This window comes from Neltuma alba, unplaced genomic scaffold (genome assembly GCF_004799145.2).
Source record: "Neltuma alba isolate B1F8T4 unplaced genomic scaffold, ASM479914v2 tig00012763_pilon, whole genome shotgun sequence".
Classification (NCBI taxonomy): Eukaryota; Viridiplantae; Streptophyta; class Magnoliopsida; order Fabales; family Fabaceae; genus Neltuma; species Neltuma alba.
In genome coordinates this window covers 617,062-631,383 of record NW_021637174.1, presented here as the reverse complement: position 1 = coordinate 631,383, position 14,322 = coordinate 617,062, and the positions used below count along the sequence as shown (strand labels likewise).

Here is a 14,322-nt window from a genome sequence, read left to right as displayed (position 1 = left end):
TGATTATGAGATATACCTCTATTCATTTCACCTAAAAGTGGGAAAAGAAATAGAGTTTGCTCATTATCTATTTTTTTTCAATGAAATTAAATAAGGTTAAGCTTGAAATAAGAGTATATTTGAAAAACAAAAAAAAGATTACTGACTATATTTAACTCCCTTCCTTAATTAAGGAGATTCGCTGAAAAATGCCAACTACAAGCTGAGAATATATAATAAAGAGGGAGAAATGTTACAGACATCACAAAAAGGGAACGACTAGCCGGCTGATATGCTCATTCTCGTACTAAATATAAAATCTAATTATGAAATTTACTTCACCTTTAAATATAAAACCTAAATTCATTTTATTTCTTAAATTTATAATTTTTTTCAACAATTTATATTGATTATATATGTTTAGGGGATTTTCATCATAAAGAAAGTTCAAATGCAAATAATTAAGGAATTTAAGAAAAACTAACACATATTTTTATTAAATACTAATTAATTTAACTAGTTTTTTTAATATCTATAAATTAATTATCTGATTCTTATATATCAAAGAGAGGTGGTTTTACATCAAAATACAGACAACTAATGACATAAATGTTGTAGTTGGAAATGTTGGAATATAATATACAAACACAAATACACAAACATACATAAACCCTCTTCGTGCCCAGGTTGGTCCCCTACCTCTGTATGTCTGGTTTGTGTCGACAATGTCCTATGGTCCATGATGCTTCAATTCAATTTGCTGTCCCAAGGCATGACTTATTTAATTGGAAAAATTTCACTGTAGGACCGCAGAAGACAATTAATTTCAAAGAGCCCCCAAAACTTTCTGAAACTTCACTGCAGGACCAAGGGGCAAACTGATATTAATTCCACAAAGAAAATGACGCTATTGCCCCTCATAATACTTATTGCAGGGTGACATGTAAATGGACTAATTTCAGTTGTAAATAAAGGTATGTATGTTGCAAATTGACTAGTCCCATTTGCAAATGAGCTCTCTCACACTTATTCACTTACAGGCACCTTTTTCAGGTGAATAAGGTGATATGTAAATGGACTAATTCTAATTGTAAATAAATGTATGTATGTTGCAAATTGACTAATTCCACTTGCAAATGGGCGCTCCTACACTTGTTCACTCACGGAGACCTTTTCAGGTGAAGGAAGTGACATGTAAATGGATTAATTCCAGTTGTAAATAAATATATGTATGTTGCAAATTGTCTAGTCCCACTTGCAAATGGGCTGTCTCACACTTGTTCACCCAGACACATTCTTCAGGTGAAGAAGATAATATGTAAATGGACTAATTTTAATTGTAAATATATCTATACATGTTGTAAATTATCTAACCTCACTTGCAAATGGGTTCTCCCATACTTGTTCACATGAGAGGCAATAGGGTCATTTTCTTTGTGGAATTAATATCAGTTTGCCCCCTTGGTCCTGCAGTGAAATTTTAGAAAGTTTTGGGGGCTTTTTGAAATTAATTATCTTCTGCGGTCCTACAGTGAAATTTCCCCTATTTAATTTGTGATTAATAGAAACCAATTTGTTCATATGACGTGTATTGTACGGCTTCGATCTTTTATATAGGAAAGCTTCATTATCTAGTATTTTTGGCCTAACTTCATTATCTAGTATTAAATGCAAAGGTATTGGCATGGCTTTAAAAAATACTAATAAAAAATAACTGCATATATATACCACTTTCATCTCATCTGTATTATTGCAAGTCCCTTATAACTTATTGTTACATAATAATAAACGGATTAACATAATAAAATTTTTCAAATTTATCCTTATTAAATTTTCTTTACCTTTATGTATTTACAAATCATTCTTATATCTCTTTCTTCTGTTTTTCTCTTTTCAACAAAAATTAAATAAAGATAAAATTTAAAAAAATCATTAAATATCTTATAAATGACTTGTATTAACGACTAAAATTTTTTCCTGCAACCGATTTATAATAAGAATTAGTTGTATCTCAAAACCGAAACATGTCTCATATAAGTCATAGTTTAAAAAAATAAGTATATATAATTGCAAGTATAAATTCCTTACCAATAAAAACTTATTTTAACAATATACTTCATTTTCATTTTTTACGTCCCGTGATCAAGTTCAAGTCTAATCTAAAGGTGTCCGTGCAATTACAAATATTTGTTCATAGTTTGGTTTTTAGTTGGTAATTAACATAGTCTTACATATATGAGTAATCATTTCATTATTTGTACAATAAATTTATTATGGTAAACTAATTTTAAAGTTGCAGGATTAGTTAATTGCGTAACTCACATTTGTAAGAATAAATTAAAGTTAATGCAAAAATGATCATAAGATTGAGATTATAATTATTGCTTAACAAACGCTGGCTTATAGGTTACGTTAATAGTTGACTTAAGGTGTTAAATGAAGGCCCTTTGACGGCATAAAACAGCGCATATTTGCTGGCTCTGATAATAACTATTAAAATCTTTAATTACTCTCCATAATCTAATTCTTTAATTTGTTTGGTAAAAGTTAGCACAGCATTGATTGTAAAATAAATTTAGATTATGTATATTAAATTTTAGCAGCGGATCTTATTATTGACCCTATTTTTAGTAAATTTGGATAACTAGTGATGGTAGAGAGAGAGAGAGAGAGAGATAACTAGTAAAACAACAAATTAAACTTAAGGGGGGAAAGTAGGAATATTCAACTTAATTTACCAATAACAAACGTGACCTTCTTATTATTATAGTTCCTGTAATTGTACTTTTAAAGCCTAGATTGAGAGCGACACTAGAAAAATAATGTCAGAAATAACATATTTATTATTGACCTTCATGTATTTTTGAATGATTAATAAATAATAAGTCATTTTAACAAAATGAAAATATTTAACCTTATTTGAGCATTGAAAGTCATAATGATAATTTGTCAAACATATTACATGTACTCTTACTTCATCATCAAACAGCCTCTTTTGGTCTACTATCAGGCTTCGTGTTTTGAAAGAATTATCAGCCAAATCCGTTTTGAAATATTATTTTATTTTCTGGATCTGAAAAGTCCATCCATATCTCAACTGCCGCCCAGAAAATTATTTATTTGCATATATATCTTCAGTCTTTAATTTATTTTTTTTTAGGTTGCCCACCCAGTTCACCGGAACTTTGCTCCGACTACATCTGGATCCGACCCGGGTCGCGCACCTGGCTAAGGTGGGTGAGTCTCCCAACGGGGATTTCAGCATACGCTGAGGCTCAAACTCGAGACCTTGCTTAAGCGGTACCAAGCCGTTTACCATTTGGACCAACCCCCGTTGGTTTCAGTCTTTAATTTTTAAGACATTGGTCTTTTATATATATAATTGACTGTTATATAATGTTGAATAAATCCATTAATCTTTGACTAATGCCACGATTGTTTACAAAAATTATAATTTCATATATCCATTTTGACCAAAATATTTTTTTACATTTATTACTTAATAATATACTAAATTCCGGTCAAAAGAAATGTATTATATTACGTATTCAAAATATATTTGATTAATATTTTTAGTATGAACCTTATAATCTAATATTCAAGGTTTTAAATTTTTTTTTAACTTTTAATACTACTAATTAGTAACTATTTTCTCCGATCTTAAATATAGAATATTTTTCAAAGCTTTTCTTTTTGGATCCTAATGAGAAACCCAATTGGCCAATTAATTTCTCCCTAATATATTAAATTCGAGCATTGTCAACTTGATAGTTCGGGAGGATTTATCATCTTCATATGGCACAATATAATATAATTTAATTGTGAAGTTTAATATCACACTACTAAATTAATATAATTGCGCTTTTGCATTACGTACACACTCTGCTGACACAGTATTCAGTAAGCCCTTCTCTGCAAATTAGAATACAGAAAAAACGAAATAACATATATTAGGAAAAATCCCAGAAAAAGCCCTTGGAATATACCAAATCCCAGATTTGGTCCTTAAATTTCAAAAATGATAGAATTGGTCATTAACCCAATCTGTCATTTGTGAAATTCAGGCAAATTGACATTTTTGCCCATGAGCAAAAGTGAGTAGTTATTCTCTAAACAAATCTAGGTAACGCTTACACTGTTCTAGTGATTACAAGATTCGTTGTAGTTAATAATAAGGTACTTGACAATAATAAGATACCTGACTATAAAAAAATGAGTAGTTATTCTCTACACAAATCTAGGTAATGCTTACATTATTCTAGTGATTACAGAATTAGTTGTAGTTAATAACAAGACAGCTGACTATGAAAAAGTGAGTAGTTATTCGCTACACGAATCTAGGTAACACCTAAACTCTTATAGTGATTCCTTGAATCATTGTAGTGAATGAATAAATGAGGGCAAAATTGTCAATTCGCCTGAATTTTACAAATGACAGATTGGGTCAATGACCCATTCTGTCATTTTCGAAATTTAAAGACCCAATCTGGCATTTCCCATATTCCAAGGACCTTTTTTGGGATTTTCCCTATATTATATTCCTCTAGTCCTTAATATAAGACCCATTTAACTAATTTGATTAGATTAAGGAAGTTAGGTAAGTTAGTTAATTATAAGAAATATGACACGTTTTTCCTAAAATACCATAATCATATTTCTTAATACCCCATCTTCCTCTTCTACTTGATTATGGTTGAAGGAGTATCCATAAGGGTAATTTAGAGAAAATTGATAAATATGATAAATGTGTCTTATATTTAGGACCAAAACTAACTCACCAATCGGGTCCTATATTAAGGACCGGAGGAGTATTATATTATACTCCTCCGGTCGTTAATATAAGACCCATTTAACTAATTTGATTAGGTTAAGGAAGTTAGGTAAGTTAGTTAATTATAAGAAAAGTGACACATTTTTCCTAAAACACTATAATCATCTTTCTTAATACCCCTTTCTCTTCTACTTGATTATGGTTGAGAGAATATCTATAGGGGTAATTTAGAGAAAATTGATAAATATGAGAAATAGGTCTTATATTTAGGACCAAAACCAACTCAAGAATTGGGTCCTATATTAAGGACCGGAGGAGTATTATATTATATTAAAAGATTAAGCAAAAATTTCGTTTTTTTGGTTAATTATTCCAAGTTTGAAACTTACTATAGAAATACAAAATTATGGGAGAACATGGATTTCCTTTAAAATGAATTTTATCAACTCGATCCAAAGTAATGGGATTCTAATACAATTTCGAAAGACCAACTAAAAGATTTAGTCCCAAAAAAAAATCATTAGAATAATTTGTATATTCGGCTTGTAAGTATAGAGCTGGGTGTGGTCTTTGTTGTATAATTATCTGACTGGGTTAAATTCAAGTATTATCAAGTTCAATTGGGAGTAGCTTTCCCAAAAAGTTTTTCCGTATTTACATAAACTCAAACGTAAGACTTTGTATTTAAACTATCAGAATGCTTCCATTAAAATGAAAACCTACTAAATGTAAATTTTAAAATGTATGAAAATCTTGCCCGATTATAAGCTTATAATTACTGCTAATTTTGAGTGGCAGTGAATATTAATATGTTCATGAGAATGTGTGCATGTGGGGTCTAAATTAGTGTATTTAATTAATATGATAATTAATTTGATTTTGATATATTCATTCATTCAATTACACGTATGACGGCTCCCAATTCATCACTGGGCCTTCCAACAGCGACAATGCCATATGCCAACTTGCATGACAGCCGTGCCTGGTGTGTGTGTGAGAGAGAGACTTATTAACAACAACAACAACAATAATAATATCCATAAATAAATACATACGGTAGATATTATATATTGCTAATTAGTTTATTAACCTTTTCATATAGATTGAATCTATCTGTCTAGTTAATTCACTTTTTTTTTATAAAAAAAAAGGTACTAAGTGGAATTTTTTATTTTTTATTTGTAATATAAAACATTAACATTAGATTATTAAGTAATTTTTTTTAGTGGAACAATCCGAAAGTGACGAATTACAAAAATGAAAACGAAAAATTATTATGTCTAAGTCGGCGAAAGTTTAATCATCTTTCGAAAATTAATAAAGAGTGGCCCTACGAGAAATTAATATAACTATTAAATTATTAAATGCCTCGCTATCATTAGACCATAATATTGTCGTTGCCAAAAAAGAAAAAGACAATAATATTGTCACAGTATTGGTTATGAGATATACAACACTAGTTTCTTGTTGCTATTTACTTGTGGTATCAATATCTTTTGTTAACATGTCAGCTACGTTTTTTTTTCCCGACCAACTATGCTAAAATTAAAAGAACAGAAAAACTTTCATAAAATTAAATATTATAATTAAAATTTTGCTTTTTTTATTCACAATTATATATATACTTTGATATCCATTTTAAGTTTGATATGAATTCTTAATGTTTGTTAACAATACTTTACGAGTTAATAAAAATTAATTTTCCTGAAAAGAACAATTCAAAATGTTGAAAAACCAAACTAGGACTTAGAAGTTTTAATTTAATTCAGTTTAAAATTTATTCAACTTATTCAATGCTGCGCTTGCCGTCAGTATCAAACATGTTTTCCAACATTAATCAACTGTCCAATTTTAATTGTAATATTATTAATTAATGTGGTGATAATTTTACCGGAAGAAACATCAAATGCCTTGACATATATATAATATTAAAAATCCTCATTTTAAATGCGGCTCATAAAGAAGTCACATCATGTAGAAAATTTGACCCAGTCATCTCTAATCTCTTGATGCCTTGTATCACGTAACTAAAGCCAAATTTCAAAACCTTTTCTTACACGTAATTCTGTATATTAAATTCTTTAATTAACTTTATATAACGCGGGAAAAAAATAACACAATAATGACAATTATATACAACCTCCAGTCTCAAATATGACAAAAAAATTATATTTCAATTAACTTTAATCAATTTTATTAATATGTGTAGAGTAATGCATTGGTCTGAAGTACACATATCAAGGCAATTATGATTGATATAATAAAAGCCATGGGGATTTAATTAGGAACAAAATGGAGTTCATAGAGATAAATATTACAAAGGCACAAAATTGAATTAAAGGGGGGAAAAGCCATGGGGATTTAATTAGGAACAAAATGGAGTTAATGGAAATTGATTAGGTAGGAGCAGCAGAATTAAGCACAATATAGCCAGATGATATGTATGAATATATATAAAATATATTTTATTTACAGGTAGCTAGCTTGAAGCTTGAAAGTGATGCTCAACAAAACTATTAATTAAGAGCTTCCAGTGGAGTCTGGTAGCGACAGAGAGAATGAGCTTTCATATTCATATTCCAGATCCTCAAATCCCCAGAACTCTTCTTCTTGCTCTTCTTCCTCCTCTGGCATCTTCCACTTCTCCTTGTCCATTTCTCCCTCCTCCATTACCTCCAGTACCTGCAATATATATTACAAATATCAAACACTTTCTTAAATAAGAGATTTTGAGTGCGAATCCTCTATTAAGATTATATACAATCGGCAAAGTCAAGATTTAATAATGAGGCAGCCAGGATTGAAAAGTGTTGCAAAAATTTTGAGGTGGCGAAAACTATATGTAGCATCTATATGATGCTGAGAAAAATTTGAAGTCTTGAGGAGGTCATGACCAGTCAATTATATATATGACTTTAATTTCAATAAAAGTTCAGAGAAGTTATGTGAGAAAGAGAACATGATAATGGAGTTCAATAAGACCCACCTGTATATGATCAAATCTCACTTCTCTCTCTTTCTCTGTCTCTGATCATATGAGAGAGGAACTCATACTTAAAATAAAGGGTATGATTAATTATGTCAATAATGTCAAAAATGATTGCTTTAAGTGATTCCCAAAAGAAAAATGAGGCCCACAAGAGTTTTTTTGTCCTTCACTCCTCTTTAAACTAAATTAATGAACACAGTTTTGACCCATTAATTGGCTCATTTGGTGTTTATTGCTTAGGGAATATAATAATGACGTTTCAATTCACTGGATTGAGGTTTCTGTAGCTAGACGCCCCATTTTAATACTCGGATCAGTTATGAGATTTTCTGCACTCTTATTAGTGAAAAGATTAAAAGTTTGGTGAGATGGAACATCAACAGATTAATCAAATTAAAATAATTAAGGAAAGCAACAGAATGACAACAGCAAAGAGAAAATAGGACTAAATCTATGATCTTATATTGCAATATCATTATTGCTGAAAACGACATGAATAATTATCTAATAAACACCATTGTGATTGAATAAAATGACAGATTACGTAAACCTATTATTTGTAGATTTTGAAATCTCATGGAAGTGATTTCAATATAATATAACAAATTGGCAAAGGCTATGAAAGAAGTGAACTCAGCAAGAAGAAAACGGTGTGCTCGGGAAAGATTCCAAGAGGGGAACATAAAAAAAATACTCACGGTAAATCATTTTCAGGTATAAACTTTTTACCTACTAAGAAATACTAAAGCAGGTTGTGTTGAAGAGCTTTTTCTCCTTTATCTTTCTCTTAAGAAAGAACACTTTCAAAGTTCAAATTCCTTTCGCTAAGAAGAGGTTTTAGATTTTCAAAAATGAATAAAAATTTTTATTCCCCATGTGACAAAAGGGGGGAAAAACATCAAGTGGACAAGTCACAGATATATTTCTAAGAATATGTAAAACATAGTGGCCCTAATGCAATAACGTGGTGGTTTTGACTTCTGTCTGTCTCCATATTTCCTTAGTTTGATGACCAAAATGAAGTTGATAATTGATTTCCGAAGGAAGGAGAAGTTAAAAGGCAAAAAAAAAAGGACTAAAAGGCCCCAGAAGTTGAGGCAGAATCGCTCCTAACTCCTGTAATAGAGACTAGATTATATAAACTACTTAAATATTTAATTGAAAATTAAACCAGATCCACTGGCAACGGCCCCAGAAGCTGAGGCAGAACCCGTGAACGACATTATTATTGCTAAGAACTGTTCAATGTGTAATTTCAAATACAGTTGCATGTTTTTAATTTAAGTATCTCTATGTACGTATATCAACATTTACATGAGTCATTTTTCAAGTCCTTATGCTTCATAATGTACAGTAGCAGAATTGCAGAGATGATAAGAAACCTACCCTTGAATAAAAGTTCTTTTTTATAGAATTTAAATGCATCGATTTTACCCGTAAAATTTCTTCTTGTCAATTTAGCCCTGATTAGGAAATTTTTTTAATACAAACTGAGTTAGGTTTAAGACTAAATATGATGTAGTTTTCAAATTTTACGGGTGTAAATTTGACTAATTAATAGTGGAGTACTATATTATTTTTTTATTATTTTATTATTAAGAAATTATGAGGTAGCAAACGCATTTGAACTACCTGGCTCATGGTAGGTCGCCAAGTTGCAGAAGCTCGAATACAGAGAGAAGCTGCAAATGCAAGTCTCTGTAACTGAGCTAAATCGTAGGCTCCTTCTAGCTTTGGGTCTACCAGCTTTTCTAATTCCTCTTTGTTCAGTAATGGTTTAGCCTGTTTGATTCAATGAAACCAAAAAAACAAAAAGGGAAGTTATAATATTAATATCAGTGTAAGTCTAACTCTGGAAGACAACAAAATGGGATTTCACTTCCCTACAGAGCACGGCAAGTTCAGAAGAAAAGAACAAAAGATTTTTATCGTTGTGCAAAGACTTTCACTTTACCCAGTTGTGTAAGCTTTGGTGAGAGCCGTCCACCGGTTTCCTCCCTGAGATGACTTCAAGCAAGAAAACCCCAAAAGCAAACACGTCTGTTTTCTCATCCACTATTCCATGTAAATAATACTCTGGTGCCAAATGTCTGAGGAGAAAAGAAAGAAAGAAAATGAAAACCTTGTCATTTCCATTCTCAGAATCTGATTCAAAGTCTCTGTATTTCAAGAAGAAGAAGAAGAATGGCATTACCCAAATGTCCCTTCTATTGGGGCTATTGAATGATGAGTCCATTGATTCGGAAGCCATTTTGCTAGGCCGAAATCAGATATCTGATTAATATTGACCAAAACGGAAACCATGATGAAACTAGGTTCCATGAAAGTAATTGGAAGAAGAACAAGAGATTGAAAAAGAAGCTAACTCTACCTGCGGTTCAAAATCTGAAGTTAATAGAATGTTTGAGGCCTTGATGTCCCGATGGATTATCCTCCTTTTGCAGCCTTTGTGCAAGTAATGGAGGCCACGTGCAGTCCCAAGAACTATCTTATGCCTGGTTTTCCAGTCCATGGGAGGCAGGTTTTGATCTACAACAAGAAGATATGTGCAGAACCCAGATGACAAGGCATGCTTTTTTTTCCCCAGAAATTGAGGTAAGATTCGATTTTTACCATGAAGAAGAGAGGCAACAGAACCTTTGGATGAAAGCTGGAAGACGAGGTAAAGCCCCTTGTCCATACAGCAACCCAGAAGAGGCAATACATTTGGATGGTTAACATGGCCGATTGTGCCAATCTCTGTCAAGAACTCCTTCTCTTTCCTCTCATCGCTCGAGGTTCTTGTCAGCCTCTTCACCGCAATCTCGTACCCATCTTTCAATATCCCCTTGTAAACCTGCGCGTAGCCTCCTTTTCCGACCAAATTCTCTGATCCCACAGAAGAAATACGTCAACTTTCGCTAACAGACAAACAAAGAAGAAAACAAGGAATCACGTACCTGAGCTGAAGCCATTGGTGGCATCGAGGAGTTCTTCGTAGGAGAAGCATTTCCAGGTGGGTCCTTGAGAAGGCTGTTCTGGGGCTGCAAGAGGCTGCAAGTTGTCAACTTTTTCATCGCTGGTGAGAACTTCCTCATTGAAACCGCGTCGCTTCAAGGAGAAGAGCCTCTTGAGGCTGCTGGTTCGGATATACTTCATTCTAGTACTGAGAATGGAACAGGGGACTCTGTTTCATGGAGGAGGGAAGGAGAGAGTGTGGTTTTTGACGCTCTTCCCAGTGAGAGAGAGAGAGAGAGAGAGAGAGAGAGAGAGAGATTTTAAGAGGGAAGAAGGAGTCAAAGGGATGTTTGTAATTTTCTTGGGATTAAGGAACAGCGTGAAAGAGGAACGGGACGGCTGGCTGAGGCATAAAATTGGCCTATTGCCGAGGCTCCGTTGTACGTCTTCAATGCTCTGTCTTATCCTCCTCTGGAAGGCCCCCATTTTATTTTTATTTTTATTTTTTATTGACGTATTTCAATTTTCAAGATGCATTTAAGTCTCACTTTTATATTGGGTTGAATTTAGAGGGAAAGTTTCAAACTATAGTTTCAGAAGTTTTTTATAAAATGAGATAAATTTTTTCACATATTTATTTCGTAAATTGTAAAAACACTTCTGAAACCATGGTTTGATTTCTATCCAAACATCCCTTTAATTTTAAATATAAAAAGTAGTTAAAAATTAAATTTGATTTTAAATATAATATTTCAATTTATTTTGTCTTCTAAACTTATAATATCTTCTTCCAAATATTATTATTAATTGTGAAAAGTTTCTATTAAAAAATTTAGAAAAGTTAATATACAAACATTTATTATAAATAATTAAATTAATTAATTTTCTTATTCTTTCTAAATTAATTACATAACTATTATAGTAAGGGCCAGAAGTATATTAGAAAAAAATTTTATTTATACTTCTAAAATTTTAATATTATTTTTTTATCTTCATCCATCTTAATGCTTTCAATGAATGCAAGGAAAAATTATTTTTTGAATTACAAAAATTTAAATAAGTCATATTTATTATACTTTAATAATAGTAATTAACTATACTTAAAAAGCAAATGACAACATATTTTTGTAGTAATTTTTTATTTGAAAATTTAAAATTTAAGAGATATTTTTTTTAGGATTTTTCTTCAATCTACTGGTGTTTATACTACTATTTTTCACTTACTCTTACTATAAATAAGGATTTTTTTTAAAGAATTAAAGAGAATTTTTTTAAAATAAGATATTTTATTTATGTTTATGGCCAAAGGGATATGTTTTTTGCATAAATGTATATAGTTAAAAATATTTTCCATTTAAATATAAAAAGTGATATTTGGTTGAGCCTTTGATGATTTTTTCAATATGTTATTGGCGCTTTATCTTGTAGAATTGCAAGAATTGAGATGTCTTCAATTCCTACTGATTTTGCTTTTAAATGCAGGAGCAAGAACCACGTGTTACCTCCAAAAAAATGTGAGAACCATTTTTTTCACCTTTATATTACATTCAAAGTGCAATTTGCATTATGAAATGGTTTTTATATTTAGCATTAAATGCAGTATTTATTGTCAATTTGCATAATATTAGCAATTTAATAATATGATGTGTACATATTACTTTCTTCAACTATTTGATAATAATTAGGTGACAATTATCCCTAAGATTATCTGCAGATTAAATAATGAGTTTGAATTGGACAGTGTTTTTAATGATAAAGCTTATGTTAATGTGATCAAGAAGATTATCAAGGCAAATATTTGAAACAAAATAAATTACTATTAACTTTTAGCACGAAATCAATTAGTGCAAAAAGTGTAATTAAGAATCTCTCTTTACTAATTAAAGTGGGAGACCCCATTTGTAACAATCCTAGAAGTTGCTAGTAATCAACTTTGTATTAATTCTTTTGTTCTTTTGCCATATTATTCCAAGCTTTGAAAGCTTATGTATACTTTTATAATGAGAAAGAAGAAAATGGAGGGAAACTTCAAACCCCGTTTGAAGAAAAAAAATGATTCTCTACACGAAAATCCGATGCTATGTATATTAATGGTATTTTTTTCAGTTTTAAATATAAGATCCATTTTATAATTTAAATGTAAAATATAAGACTCACGTTGTAGCGTAAATTTTATATTTAAAACTGAAAGAATATTACAGAGACATGTGATTAAGCATAACTTATAGAAAGAATATATGGTTTGGCTGATTAAACTTCTTTGCTTTGTGCTGTAATTGAATGTATTGGCCATCGAAAAAGTTAGATTCCTTGTCAGTAATTTCCTTTCAAAATTGTCATTTCAAGTTTTCTCTACATTAAAAGTAAATTTTGAATGTAGGAATTAAAGCGACGAACTTTCCGGTAAAACAAGAACAATAATACTATTGTCTCATTATTAGGAGCAAATAAAAAAGAAAAATTACTGAAAATCTCCCGTTGAAAAACTTATTACCCAGAAGTACCTACAGAGTTAAGTTCTCGAGTTAGTTTCAATTATTTTTTAATTATATACTCCTTCCAATCCTTAATATAATATCTTGTTTGATTTTTATTTTAGTCTTAAATATAAAACCTCAATCCACTTTGTCTTCAATATTTATGTTTTTTTTTTCAAGGTAACCCTTCTAACAATGATAGTGCTAGCTAATATACTTGATTAGTAAAGATATTTTAGAAAAAAATAATACATACTTATTACAAATAACTAACTTAACTTCTTTATTTAATCTCCTCAAATTAGTAAACTAACTCTTATAATTAGGACCGGAAGTAGTATAACATATTTTTAGCTAGATGCAATATTTTATATATATATATATAAAATTAGAGAAAAAATTACATTCGCTAAATATAAGTCACACTTTTTTTTGGCTAGAGAATATAAGACATGTTTCGGTTTTTAAACAGATTTTACGTACCTTATACTATATATGTAAATATTAAAGGCATATTTTCATTTTAATTTAATTATTTAAAACTTATAATAATTTTTAATTTTGGAGACCAAGCACCTCGAATGTATCAAGGGAAAGTTGTTCGGAGGGAGAATACTAAAGAGAGGAATGAAATTAATGGTAAGCATTAATTCTCATAACTGTACATGCACAGAGGAATAACAAAGACAACCCATTCCTGAGGTCGTCAAATCACATGGATGAAATAAATTAAAACATTCAAAATGTATTTTATTTTCTTTTTTTTTTTGACCAGGGAAAATGTATTTTATTTTCTGAATTCTCAATTATACTGCTCCCTATGCCCCTGTTCCAGTTTACTCGATAATATTTCTTCCGGTTTTTATTATAAATTTTAAATAATTAATTTACAGATAATAAATAATTAGTTAAAATTAATTAAAAATAATAAATAATTTAGAAATATACTTTATTTCTAAATATACCTTTATAATAAATGAAAAAAAGAATGAAAGATAATATGTGGAAAGATGTGATAAGAGAAAAATAATCAAGGGCAATATTAAAAAATACATTAAATGTTAAGACAAACTCAAATTGAAATGTATAGAATGGACCACACCTTTTTTCAAATTTGAAGATTATAAATAAGACCAAAGAAGTAAAATATAAAAAGTTTAGAGGTAATT

The 14,322-nt window shown here is 30.3% G+C and overlaps 1 protein-coding gene across 1 annotated transcript; it reads right to left on the bottom strand.

Annotated features, from left to right (window-relative positions):
• Positions 1-7,136: 7,136 nt before the first annotated feature.
• Positions 7,137-10,984, bottom strand: LOC114730765 (probable receptor-like serine/threonine-protein kinase At5g57670). The gene is made up of 7 exons (XM_028917874.1): positions 10,679-10,984; positions 10,353-10,607; positions 10,111-10,268; positions 9,934-10,013; positions 9,694-9,829; positions 9,372-9,521; positions 7,137-7,432 (listed from the first exon to the last, which is right to left on the bottom strand). Exons 1-7 carry the CDS (start codon positions 10,875-10,877, stop codon positions 7,271-7,273), a joined length of 1,140 nt encoding a protein of 379 aa, XP_028773707.1. The 5' UTR covers positions 10,878-10,984; the 3' UTR covers positions 7,137-7,270.
• Between the last annotated feature and the right edge of the window lie 3,338 nt (positions 10,985-14,322).

Bases quoted from the DNA above. Each gene is read 5' to 3' on its own strand.
- LOC114730765 (XM_028917874.1), bottom strand. From the start codon at position 10,877: ATGAAGTATATCCGAACCAGCAGCCTCAAGAGGCTCTTCTCCTTGAAG. The intron at 10,608-10,678 runs GTACGTGATTCC...CTGTGGGATCAG, and splicing joins CACCAATGGCTTCAGCTCAG to AGAATTTGGTCGGAAAAGGA. The intron at 9,830-9,933 runs GTAATGCCATTC...TTTTCTCCTCAG, and splicing joins CCAATAGAAGGGACATTTGG to ACATTTGGCACCAGAGTATT.